At 40.1% G+C, this 14,035-nt stretch overlaps 1 protein-coding gene and 1 long non-coding RNA gene across 9 annotated transcripts in view; one reads left to right on the top strand and one right to left on the bottom strand.

Moving 5' to 3' along the window:
• LOC141775076 (hemicentin-1-like) overlaps positions 1–14,035 on the top strand; it is a 181,424-nt gene that overhangs the window by 6,375 nt on the left and 161,014 nt on the right. For 4 of the 8 annotated variants that reach the window (XM_074648006.1, XM_074648017.1, XM_074648026.1 and 1 more), the window contains 3 exons: positions 1,431–1,763; positions 4,489–4,764; positions 8,278–8,604. In XM_074648006.1, coding sequence (XP_074504107.1) covers positions 1,431–1,763; positions 4,489–4,764; positions 8,278–8,604 — 936 coding nt within the window. The remainder of the gene's footprint in view (positions 1–1,430; positions 1,764–4,488; positions 4,765–8,277; positions 8,605–14,035) is intronic. The other 4 variants (XM_074648043.1, XM_074648073.1, XM_074648051.1 and 1 more) reach the window with 2 other exon arrangements.
• LOC141775142 (uncharacterized) lies at positions 1,596–3,527 on the bottom strand. Its single transcript, XR_012595560.1, has 2 exons — positions 3,382–3,527; positions 1,596–1,770 (listed from the first exon to the last, which is right to left on the bottom strand). It is a non-coding gene; the product is annotated as an uncharacterized LOC141775142 (long non-coding RNA).

Here is a 14,035-nt window from a genome sequence, read left to right as displayed (position 1 = left end):
GTGATTCTACTCTGACACCAGATGTGCTGCTCTACATGATCCTCAGCCACATCCTCACTGGAGACATGTACTGGTTGAGACATGTTTCAGAGGACAGAAGTGATGGAGACGTGTTTCAGAGGAAGAGTTAGAGGACAGAAGTGATGGAGACATGTTTCAGAGGACGAGTTAGAGGACAGAAGTGATGGAGACGTGTTTCAGAGGAAGAGTTAGAGGACAGAAGTGATGGAGACATGTTTCAGAGGACGAGTTAGAGGACCGAAGTGATGGAGACATGTTTCAGAGGACGAGTTAGAGGACAGAAGTGATGGAGACATGTTTCAGAGGACGAGTTAGAGGACCGAAGTGATGGAGACATGTTTCAGAGGACGAGTTAGAGGACAGAAGTGATGGAGACATGTTTCAGAGGAAGAGTTAGAGGACAGAAGTGATGGAGACATGTTTCAGAGGACGAGTTAGAGGACAGAAGTGATGGAGACGTGTTTCAGAGGAAGAGTTAGAGGACAGAAGTGATGGACACTGAGAAGAGTTGAACAGACTGACACTCATAGTATCACAACACAACATATTCTATATTATTACACCATAAAAAAACATCTTTAATATTCAGATGTTGATTTCTTCAGTAACAGACTGAAGGTCAGCTCTGATCCTGAGCTCCATTTCTCTTCAGTCTGTTTTTTTCCAGTGTTACCTCTCTGCCAAGTCGATGGTATTTCCACAAGAAGACATTGTTGTGAAAGAATCCCCGACAGGACGATGCTGAGGGTCTCTCATCCCCCTGAAGGGGATTATTTCACAACAATGACCCGCTAGCTGTACATTATACCGCTTATTACACGGCTACTTACTGAAGAAATCAATATTTTGACACAAAAACGGTCCTCCAGAGTCTGACATCAGAACTGCGCCCATAGCAACGGTCTGTTATACATAGCAACGGTCTGTTATACAGAAATTACAGACCGCAGAACACCATGATTGACCAATCAGAATCCAGTATTCAACACAGCCGTGTAATAATCAGGATTTAAATAATGGATTTTTTCCAAAGAAAAGAGAAAAATATTTGATAAATGATGCTGAGATTTGGTAATGGTTTATTTCAACCAATTACTCTTTTATATAATTTGATCTCCGTCTTGCCTCTATGGACCAGCCTCTACTGGTGTGACTGCTTAAGACTAGTGAGAAAAATAAGGACTCGATATAAGAAATATAAAGGATCACAGCTCAAGACTAAAAAAAGTTAAAAAACTAAAAAGTAAAATGTGTAAATATTCTATCTGGAGGGCAGTGTGAAGGATTTCCTGAGGTCAAAAAACAAGAAAGATGTCTTGTTATTGATAACAACAAACTTCCATATATACGTCTAAACTTAATTATTCTGCATGTAAACATACTGATTAATACTTATATTTATCTTCCAGGGCCAAAAGTCGTGGAAGACGGAAGTGATGTCATCTTACCCTGTTCCCTCAGCACCAAGGAGAACATTAAGTCAAAGATGTTTGACTGGACGAAAGATGGTCCGAGGGATGAACGCGAGGTGTTCCTGTATGATGCAGGCAGTCATTACAACAACGGACGTTCAGGTCAGAGCGAGACGTTCAAAGGTCGAGTCTTTCATTTTGAAGACCAACTGAAGAACGGCATCGCCTCCATAACCATCAGAAATACAAAGGTGACCGACAGTGGAAACTACACCTGTCATTTTCCACGTCTTCAGCCACCTCAGATATTCCGCCTTGAGCTTATTGTTGGTGAGTACTTTGAGAAAACAGTTAAAGATGTCCGCTCATTTACTGACATTACAGCAGTCTAATCAAATCTGAAATCTTGTTAAAAGCATTCTCCGACTTTAATCCATCCAGGACTGACTCAAACCAGTCAGATCTGTGAGCGTGTTTTAGATGGAATAAAAAATCTGTTCAATAAACAGGAAAACTAATTTCTGTTTCAGCTATGTGATAATATTTCACAAGTACTCTAACATGTGTTTTGTTTTGCCTTTTAGATCGTGTCTTAACCTCTTGAGGCTCATTTAGATTAGGAGCATTTCTGTCTCTTAACACCGACACATTTTAAACTGTATAATAGCAGGACCACGAGGAGCTGATGCATGTAGATTACATCACTGTAAAGCAAACACTCCTCAGGTTTCATCAGGTGTGTTGATCTCACTTCAGGCTCTCAGAGAGTTTAATGGGTTAAATGTTTAACAGGTAAAAATAGAAACTTTATTGTTTTTTCTTTCTTTTACTTAATCTTTTAAATACAGTAGATCAGTCATAATAAGGGCCATCAGGCTGAAATTCACAGGATCTCTCCCTCAACTTGTTTATAATGTCTGTACCAAATTTGATGTTGATTGACAGAAGTGTGTGTGAGATATTATAGAAAGTGCAGTACAGAGCATCTCCAGCAGAGGACTTCAGAGCTCTCTAAAACTGTTCCAAAGTGACCAAATGATGATAATTAATCTCTTTATGATTCTGACAAATGTCCCTCAGTGTTAAATCTGACTATAAACAGATGTTGTTAATGTTTGAATACAGATTTACATGTTTATTATCATTGAATCACGCCTCCATCAACATATAAATACAGTTTCTCTGTTATGTGGCTGTCCCACCACCACAGGAAGTCCAGCTACATTAACTTCCATATATGGTCAGGCAGGTGATTTAAGTGGCTACAAACTCACCGTGTTTTCACGGTGCTGACTTCCCATTGGATGACAGTAGCTGTCAATAACACCCACGTGGAGCGCACGTAGAGATGCGCTGCTGTGATTGGTTGATTGAGTGAAAGTCCGGTAGGGACGTCACTGTAGGTCGTAGAAAGATGCTGATTGGTTGATTTGGTTCCGGGGCGTTTCCTGATTTCAGAGATACTGAAGCTCATTGGTCAAATCTTTGGTCAATACTTTAAATGGACAGAAAACACGTTGCTATGGAAGTTTGACGAGCGGCGCTAAAACTAAACGAGGAACACAACCGACTTTTATTCTCCTTATTTTAACTTCCGCTTGAACTTAACGAGGTACATGTAATCAGTGGACTCTTGTTCTTTAAAACGAGCCCCCGTTTGTCTCTAAATGTGTGTTTTTAGAGCTTTAAATACATTTTAACTGTTGCTAGGCAGGATAGCAGGTAAGATGATAACTGTTTACTGCCGTAAAGTAAGACGCTGCTGTTGCTATGTCGTAAATCCTACAGTTCCATTCTTCAATCCGTTGATAAAGCAACATTTAAGGTTTCTAACGAGCTATAATATGTCTGAACTGACTTCTACAGTCACATGGAAACATACACTTCATTCAGTTATTCATGTTTACATGGACATCTCGGGTCGCGTGCATCCTCCGCGCTTTATAACGTTAAAAGACAGAACAGGTGAAAACATCCCAGGTGAGTCCTGCTTATTATGACGTCACTCTACCTCTCACAGGTATGTGACGTTTGTCTTCACAGGTCTGATATCATTCATAAATCTTTATTCATCACTGTGTGAAACAGATTGAGATCATTCTTCTTCACATTAGATTAGATTCAACTTTACTGTCATTACACAGAGTAACGTTACAGGTACTGAGACAACCACATGCAGTTTAGCATCCAACCAGCAGTGTAGCAGTAAAGAGTATATACAGGATGAACAGTATATATATAATAAATATAGAATGTAGAATAAGTGGTTAGGGGAACATATATTATGTTAAGATACAGTATGAACATGTGCAGCAGTTACAGAAGACAGTGCATTAATAAGTATAAGAAAAATATATATATTAAGGTACAGATGTAAGTACAAGAAATGCTCTGTAGACATTATATACAGACAAACAGTTGGAGTTATGATATGAACACATTTATACGCAAATATCTCTGTGAATACATGTTAATGATTTAAAAGTTTTATTCAACAAGAGACTTTCTTTTTTCTTTACTATTATTATTCCTGGCTTTGAAGATGTATGATATCTCCTTTTCTGTTGAAGCTGTTCTAGAGAGGTGTTATTGTGTTATACTGAGAGGTGTTTCTAATATTTAGTCTACCCTCATTGACATTAAATGCTCTATTTATGTTTTACAAAAATAAAATTATGAAAATAAAATAAAGCACTCCACTAAAATCTTTAATAAAATATTAATTAAATATATATCTCACAAACACAATTAAGACCCAAAGACACAATGGATGTGTAATGTGTATATCCTACCTTTGAAGGCTCTATCTTTCATATTTTGCAACAAATTGTTTTATGTTGTTGTAGCACAACAAATTCAGTAGTTCTTCACTGTATATGTGCAGCACTCATACAGTGATTTTAAAAGTTAAATGTGTTTGAAATATCATGCACTGTTGTGCTTTTCCATTTCTCTCTGACATTGTAAACTACATTTACAAGGGATGAAAAGAACAGATTATATTTGTAATGCTGTAATTATCCTCAATAATCTATTGTTTTTATTGTGTTCAAAGGTGCAGCTCCAGAGCCGTCTGTCACGTCACTTAAAGACACAAAGTACTGGAGGCTGCTACAGTGTAAAGTTCATGGTAATCCAAAACCTAAAGTACAGTGGCAGGACAGTGATGGAAACACCCTTCCTGCTGAAGAACCTCAGGTGTCTAAAAGTGGAGACCGCTACAACGTCATCCTCCAGGTTACTGTGACCAAGACCGACTACTATCGCTGTGTAGCCACACAGGAGACAATCTACCATCAGATTTATAGAGAGATTGATGTGTATATCAGTGGTAAGATTCTTCCTTATCATATCTTTATATTCAGTTCATATTTACTGTTTATGTGTTAATGTGTATTCAGACTGAACTCAAAGCAAATTGTGATGAAGAATCTATTGAAAAGGTTTCAAAGTGAGTGAAGACTTGTCTGTTCTACTGAGACTCTGAGACTCGTCTTCATGAATCTACAGAGATTAGAGGAAGAATGAGATGAAGAAACAACAGACAGAAGTGGAGGATGTGGTACATTTCTAGTTGAGGATGAACTGTTCCACAAACACACAGTTGGTGTGTTGATCATCAGCCAGCTCCAGCTAACGTCTGTGTTCTCAGTATTTCTGTGCTGAATAAACACAAACAGTCAAATTCACACATTAAATAGAGACAAAAGTGAAGTCAGTGTTCAGTCTGAATTCACCTTTTAGGAGCATCTTCATCATGAATCATTGAGACCATCTACAGCTGTGATTCTACTCTGACACCAGATGTGCTGCTCTACATGATCCTCAGTCACATCCTCACTGTGACTGGTTGAGACATGTTTCAGAGGACGAGTTAGAGGACAGAAGTGATGGAGACATGTTTCAGAGGGAGAGTTAGAGGACAGAAGTGATGGAGACATGTTTCAGAGGACGAGTTAGAGGACAGAAGTGATGGAGACATGTTTCAGAGGAAGAGTTAGAGAACAGAAGTGATGGAGACATGTTTCAGAGGACGAGTTAGAGGACAGAAGTGATGGAGACGTGTTTCAGAGGACGAGTTAGAGGACAGAAGTGATGGAGACATGTTTCAGAGGGAGAGTTAGAGGACAGAAGTGATGGAGACATGTTTCAGAGGACGAGTTAGAGGACAGAAGTGATGGAAACATGTTTCAGAGGAAGAGTTAGAGGACAGAAGTGATGGAGACATGTTTCAGAGGACGAGTTAGAGGACAGAAGTGATGGAGACATGTTTCAGAGGAAGAGTTGGAGGACAGAAGTGATGGAGACATGTTTCAGAGGACGAGTTAGAGGACAGAAGTGATGGAGACATGTTTCAGAGGACGAGTTAGAGGACAGAAGTGATGGAGACGTGTTTCAGAGGACGAGTTAGAGGACAGAAGTGATGGAGACATGTTTCAGAGGACGAGTTAGAGGACAGAAGTGATCGAGACGTGTTTCAGAGGAAGAGTTAGAGGACAGAAGTGATGGAGACATGTTTCAGAGGACAGAAGTGATGGAGACATGTTTCAGAGGACGAGTTAGAGGACAGAAGTGATCGAGACGTGTTTCAGAGGAAGAGTTAGAGGACAGAAGTGATGGAGACATGTTTCAGAGGACGAGTTAGAGGACAGAAGTGATGGAGACATGTTTCAGAGGAAGAGTTAGAGGACAGAAGTGATGGAGACATGTTTCAGAGGACAGAAGTGATGGAGACATGTTTCAGAGGAAGAGTTAGAGGACAGAAGTGATGGAGACATGTTTCAGAGGAAGAGTTAGAGGACAGAAGTGATGAACACTGAGAAGAGTTGAACAGACTGACACTCATAGTATCACAACACAACATATTCTATATTATTACACCATAAAAAACATTTTATATACAGACGTGGACAAAATTGTTGGTACCCTTCCGTTAAAGAGAGAAAAACCCACAATGGTCACTGAAATAACTTGAAACTGACAAAAGTAATAATAAATAAAAATTCACTGAAAACTATCTAATGAAAATCAGATATTGTTTTTGAATTGTGGTTCAACAGAATCATTTTAAAAAACAAACTAATGAAACTGGCCTAGACAAAAATGATGGTACCCTTAACTTAATATTTTGTTGCACAACCTTTTGAGGCAATCACTGCAAACAAGTGATTTCTGTAACTCTCAATGAGACTTCTGCACCTGTTGACAGGTATTTTGGCCCACTCCTCGTGAGCAAACTGCTCCAGCTGTCTCAGGTTTGAAGGGTGCCTTCTCCGAATGCATGTTTCAGCTCCTTCCACAGATGTTCAATAGGATTTAGATCCGGGCTCATAGAAGGCCACTTCAGAATAGTCCAATGTTTTGTTCTTAGCCATTCTTGGGTGTTTTTAGCTGTGTTTTGGGTCATTATCCTGTTGGAGGACCCATGACCTGCAACTGAGACCAAGCTTTCTGACACTGGGCAGCACATTTCGCTCCAGAATGCCTTGATAGTCTTGAGATTTCATTGCACCCTGCACAGATTCAAGACACCCTGTGCCAGATGCAACAAAGCAGCCCCATAACATAACCGAGCCTCCTCCATGTTTCACATTAGGTACAGTGTTCTTTTCTTTGGATGCTTCATTTTTGCATCTGTGAACATAGAGCTGATGTGACTTGCCAAAAAGCTCCAGTTTTGTCTCATCTGTCCAAAGGACATTCTCCCAGAAGCTTTGTGGCTTGTCAATATGCATTTTGGAAAATTCCAGTCTCGCTTCTTTATGATTTGGTGTCCTCCTGGGTCGTCTTCCATTAAGTCCACTTTGGCTCAAACAGTGACGGATGGTGCGATCTGACACTGATGTACCTTGACCTTGGAGTTCACCGCTAATCTCTTTGGAAGTTGTTCTGGGCGCTTTGGTTACCATTCGTATTATCCGTCTCTTCAATATGTCATCAATTTTCCCCTTGCGGCCACGTCCAGGGAGGTAGGCTACAGTCCCATGGACCTTAAACTTCTGAATAATATGTGCAGCTGTAGTCACAGGAACATCAAGCTGCTTGGAGATGGTCTTATAGCCTTTACCTTTAACATGAAGGTCTATAATGTTCTTTCTGATCTCCTGAGACAACTCTCTCCTTAGCTTTCTGTGGTCCATGTTCAGTGTGGTACACACCATGACACCAAACAGCACAGTGACTACTTTTCACCCTTTAAATAGGCAGACTGACTGATGACAAGTTTGAAGATACCTGTGATGCTAATTACAGGACACACCTTAGTTTAATATGTCCCTATGGTCACATTATTTTACATCTTTTCTAGGGGTACCATCATTTTTGTCCAGGCCAGTTTCATTAGTTTGTTTTTTAAAATGATTCTGTTGAACCACAATTCAAAAACAATATCTGATTTTCATTAGTTCATTTTCAGTAAATTTGTATTTATTATTACTTTTGTCAGTTTCAAGTTATTTCAGTGACCATTGTGGGTTTTTCTTTCTTTAACGGAAGGGTACCAACAATTTTGTCCACGTGTGTATATATATAAGTGTTTGTTCTCAAATATAAATCTCTAAAGACCAGTGTGTGGAAAAATAAGAATTAGAAAAAATAAAGATAAAAAATATTATATTTTATATTATATTGTAAATATATGTTTAAAATAATTAAAAAATGTGTAAATAAGCATTCTGGAGGGCAATGCAGAGGATTTTGTTTGTGCAAGACAAGGTCAACAAAAATTGTTTTTCTTGTTATATCATAATTTGATATTTTGTTGTAACAACAAACTTCCAGACGTCTGTCTGGACAGTCATTCTGCATGTAAACATACTGATCAATACATGTTTTTGTCTTCCAGCTGTCGTTGAAGTGGTTGCAGCAGGAAGTGATGTCATCTTACCCTGTTCCCCCAGCACCAAGCAGAACATTCAGTCAGAGCTGTTTGACTGGAAGAAAGATGGTCAGAAGGATGTGTTCTTTTATGAAGACGGCGTTCATTACAACAACGGTGTTCCACGTCAAGATGAGCAGTTCAAAGGTCGAGTCTCACATTTCCAAGATGAGCTGAAGAATGGCAACGCCTCTATAATCATCAGAAATACGAAGGTGGCCGACAGTGGAGACTACACCTGTGATTTTCCACGTCTTCAGCCACGTCAAATATTCCACATTATGCTAGTTGTTGGTGAGTTTCATTAAAGGGAATGTTTGTATCTTCTTACACGTGCAAATCAATCCGGGTCGGTGTCCCATGCGCACTCGCGTGTAGCTACGCTGTTCAGACTCAGACTCCAACACAAACTACACGGAAGCACCAAAACCGCAAAGTTCTATCTAGTGAAGCCCGTTTTGCAAAACAGTGTTGGTCGCGGTCGGAGGACGCGGGGGAGACCGTAGCTTTGGTCTCCAGGGCCGTAGTCTCTGCTGTACTCTGCTCCTCTGCTCCTCTGCCAGCTTGCCTTCACTCACACACCGTGCTCGTTCTCGCTATTTTGCTTCACTCTCACGTGCATGCGCGCACACTCCACACTGCAGAAGAGTTAGTTTAGCTCTGAGAATATCTAGTGAATGTACAGTGGACGTTTGTGCAGAAATAAATGCTGCAGCTCCTCCAGACCAACAGAGGTTTCCCGTGTCTTGGGAAGTGACGGGGCTCCGCAGAGAGAAACATTACCGTCTCCGACCAAAACTCCGACGTCTCCCCTGTTCCCTCCGGCCGCGGTCGGGAGGCTGAAGCAGGAACGGCCAACACTAGGATCAGCATTGATTCATGGAGAGACCTTCGTCTGGTCAGCTAACATTACTGCCAAGCAGCTGAAATATAGAGTGATATTGTGGTTTTAGCTGACGTGTGTTGCCTCACTGTTTTGAGCGACGCTCGTTCATGTCTATGTAGAGCGAGCAAGCGCGAGCCCGACGCTGACTTTCGTCAGCGTCGGGCCACAGGTGTCGCTGTTAACAAGCATTTCTGAAAGTTACAAACAGTCCCTTTAAACAGTTAAAGATGTCCGCTCATTTACTGATGCAGCTTTTTGAGAGCCCTAGATGGACTTTTGTTAAGTATTCAGAATACTGGCAGGGCGGCGTCCCCACAGCGCTGCAGCCACATCTGGAGTGATTACCTCTGTATCAAACAAGCTTAAAGGGGAACAACGGCCATTTTTAAAACAGTGATATTATTCTAGAGGTTATGTAACATGACGCATGTACACGCATATTGACGCCCTGGAAACCACGAGGTGGTAGAGTCATCACGGTAAGCAACAACTTCCTGTCAGTGGTGATTTGATATGAGTATAGAATTTCTACAGCATTTGCAATATAGATAAACATGCCGCCACTTTCTGAATCTATTTTATGTTAACAATGAACATTTATAAAACAGGGAAACTGTGTCAGACCTTTCTGACTTCTTTCGTTTTCCAGTAGTTATAGTTTATGCAAGTGCTGTCTGGTGGAACAGAGAGATCCATGATGGGATTTCAGCGCATGTTGTGACGGTCATCCCGCGGCTAGCGACCATGCTAGCAACAGGGACGGCATATTATCTTTTGGTAGAATGATGGTAAAATAACGTTAGCTTTAGCTCATTCCATAAATACAGTATTAGACTTTTGTTGACCGAGTATAGCACAGATGGCAATAGTCCGAGTCGAGATGCCTTACTGGGGTGCCGTTCTTCACTGTGGAAACTACGAGCTGCTGCTGCAAGTGCAAGCTAGCTGCTGCAAGCTGTTGACGCTACCACCTCGTGGTTTCCAGGGCGATCTCACAATATGCACGTACATGAGCAAGTTGTAGTATTTGTTCCATCATGTTACATAGCCTCTAGAATAATATGTATATAATTCCCCTTTAATGTTTGTGACACATTGCTGATTACAAACTAAGGATGGAATACAGTGTGTTGTTTTGAGGTTCTTCTCCAAAACCTAAAGCGGAGTGGCGGGACAGTGTTGGGAACATCCTTCCTGCTGAGGAGACAGAGGTCTGTGAAAGAGGAGACCGTTTATATTTTACTCTTCAAACTACTGTCTAAGAAATTCAGCCAAGTTACACATGAATCACAGAACCAACAACATGAGGATCACATCAAGCTAAAGACAAACTGCTGATCACATCATCAAACTGTGTCTGAGGGAAACTAAAGATGAAACGTTGTGAAATCTGAGAGTCACAATCACTTTTACATTACAAACAAAGTTCAGGTTTTTCAGGTTAAGGTTTTTTCCAGTGTTGCCTCTCTGCCAAGTCGATGGTTTTTCACAAGAACTAACGTGTTTGTTTTTCCTGATTTTGATGACGTGACTGATGTCATCACCATGTACAGTATGTGACGTAACTCTTCACTGACATTTAAACACCAACACAGTTTGAGTTTGTACAAATTTTAATGATTAATTATGAGAATGTGTCAGTTAAAATGTTTCTAAGAGTTTCCTCTGAGCTGTGAAGCTGAGCAGGAGGAAACTGTCCATCAGATCTCAGCTAACATCTCTGTAGCTGTGAGATTCATCACTCTGATGTTTTTATCTGCTAACAGGTTCAGATTTCAGGTTTCAGCATCATGTTCACCTTTAGTTGTTCTCTCTGTGTAGACTGATGTTCAGTCTGCTGGATATGATATGATGTGATATGATATGATATGATATGATATGATATGATATGATATGATATGATATGATATGATATGATATGATATGATATGATATGATATGATACGATATGAGATGATATGAGATGATATGATATACAGTTACAGTCTGAGTGCTACGTTAACGTTTAGTCTTCTGTTTCAGAGTCCCCCACTGGATGGATTGTTGCTGTTGTTGTGTCAGTTCTCGTCACTCTTTTGGTTGGTGGTGGTGTTCTAGCTGTTCTTGTATACAAGCGTCGCATCACACTAAATTGGAATAAAGGTAAGTTTATTATTTATTATTATTATATTTAGTTTTTATCCATTGTTTAGTCTTTTTTTGTGAAGTAAAATTTTACTGTTTTGGAGCTCAAACATTTATTGAAATGAGACGATGTGAGAAGTTTAGAGGTGAAATGTCTCTTTGATGAACTGATAACAACTTCACATCTGAAACGTGACGAGGAGCCTCAACTGGACTCTTTTAACGGGGCACAAGTCTAAAACACTGAGAACCACTGGTTTAATGTTTAACGGTGCATTTTAAGAGCTTTTATAAACTCATGTTTTTATTATAAATCTTAATCTGTAAAGTAACTATCAGCTACTGTATCACTGTCAGATAAACTGGATTAAAAGTACAATATTCATGATGAGCAGACAACAGATTCTTTATATGTATCTCATGTTCAGAGTCCTGACAGTAGTTTTATCTTCTCAGTCATGCAGCAGTCTGTTGGTATTTACAGCCAGCGTAGGATCAGGTCACTTCTTCTTCATCTGAACTGTTGTTTTCATTCCTGCAGACGAGGAGAACACGAGGAACTCCCCAGACGCCAATTCAGGAGCTTCTCTACCTCTTAAGTCCACAGACAACAACTAGCCAGCAACATGCAGACAACAGAAGAGAGGAAGTGTCCTTTAATGATGACTGAACTGATTAATAATGAATCATTCTGGTAAGAGAGAATTAGATGAATAGTTTGTGTTGAACTTTGATATATATATATATATATATATATATATACTGGAAAAACAAAGTTTGGAAACTTGTGTTTGGTGGATTATTTCTCTGTTGTTACAATGCTAATGGTCATTGTATTTTACATCGTTGGAAAGCCTGTTTATTTACCTTCGCAATGATGTCCAACTTGTAAGGATCATGCATTTGTGGGATGAGCAGCACAGCTGATTATGTGGGGAGCGCCCAAGAAAAATTTGCCAAAATGCTCCGCCAATGGTAAACAGTGTTTTCTCATAAGGCTACCAGGAAGCCTGCAATGACTGCCCTTCACCGTCAATCCCATTTGCGCTGGTGTCGACAACACAGACAATGGAACCTGAACATGTGTGGGAATGTCATGTTCAGTGATGAGTCCAGGTTCTGTCTGTTAAAGTTGGATGGCAGGGTCAAAGTATGGAGACGACGTGGAGAACTCTATGCTGATTGTTGCACCGATGGAGTAACAGCTTTTGGTGGGGTAGTGTCATGGTGTGGGGCGGCATCTTCCTCATCATTGAAGGCCATCTCAATGCAGTGAGATATCGGGATGAGATTCTGCAGCCAGTGGCGATCCCATATCTCCACAATCTGGCACCTAACTTCATCCTCCAAGATGACAACGCTCGCCCCCACAGAGCCAGGGTTATCACAGACTACCTCCTCAATGTGGGAGTAGAGAGAATGGAACGGCCTGTCAAGAGTCCAGACCTCAACCCAATTCAACACTTGTAGGATCAGGTTGGGCGTGCTGTACGTGTTAGAGTGACCAACACAACCTCGTTGGCTGACCTGCAACGAATCCTGGTTGAGGAATGGAACGCCATCCCACAGCAACGTGTGACCAGGTTTGTGACCAGCATAAGGAGGAGGTGCCAGGCTGTTGTGGCTGCGTATGGATCTTCCAACGCTACTGAGGCTCCTGACGGTGTATTAAATGAATAAAGTGTAAAATAGCCAATATGTCTTGTTTGTTCCTTGTTACTGATAGAGAGTTCAATCATCCAATCCACCAAACAACTCACAACAAGAGTCAATACCAACAGGAGAATACACTGTTTACCATTGGCAGAGCATTTTGGCAAATTTTTCTTGGGCGTTACCGACATAATCAGCTGTGCTGCTCATCCCACAAATGCATGATCCTTACAAGTTGGACATCATTGCGAAGGTAAATAAACAGGCTTTCCAACGATGTAAAATACAATGCCAATTAGCCTTGTAACAACAGAGAAATAATCCACCAAACACAAGTTTCCGAACTTTGTTTTTCCAGTTTATATATATATACAGTGTGTTTATAGAGACTGAATTCCACCTCCATTCCAAAAAAATGACTTAATTAATGTCGTTGAAGACGACGACTTCCTGCACTCTGTTCTATGATGCTTTTAGTCTCTTATTTTTATACATTACTGCTGCTACTGCTACTTTTATATTATCTTTTGCGTCTGATTTTTACTTGTCAACGTAGGTTGATTTCATTCCAGGTCATTTATTTGTTCTTGTACTTTAGTATCTGGATGAATACGATGGAGCTCCATAGAAACTGATGAAAATGTGATAAATAATGAGATCGCAACGCAGGATAATAGAACAAGTATAAAATAATAACAGTAACACATTAAAGTGGACCAAGTTAAAAAGGGACCTGATTAAACTCTATAGGAGTATATCCCAGAATTCACCAGTCCTCCATTACAGTCATTTTATTCATGAGAAGCTTTCCAATAATACATATATATACCTATATTTGCATAAAGCAGCATATTTGTCCACTCCCATGTTGATAAGAGTATTAAATACTTGACAAATCTCCCTTTAAGGTACATTTTGAACAGATAAAACCTGATTAATTTGCAATTAATTGCAATTAACTATGGATAATCATGTGATTAATCTTGATTAAATATTTTAATAGATTGACAGCTCTAGACAGAACACATCCACGTCTCAAAGAGTTTTTATTTAGAGTTGATT

This window comes from Sebastes fasciatus, chromosome 1 (genome assembly GCF_043250625.1).
Source record: "Sebastes fasciatus isolate fSebFas1 chromosome 1, fSebFas1.pri, whole genome shotgun sequence".
Lineage (NCBI taxonomy): Eukaryota > Metazoa > Chordata > Actinopteri > Perciformes > Sebastidae > Sebastes > Sebastes fasciatus.
Note: the sequence above shows the minus strand (reverse complement) of the source record. Positions and strands in the feature narration are given on the sequence as shown.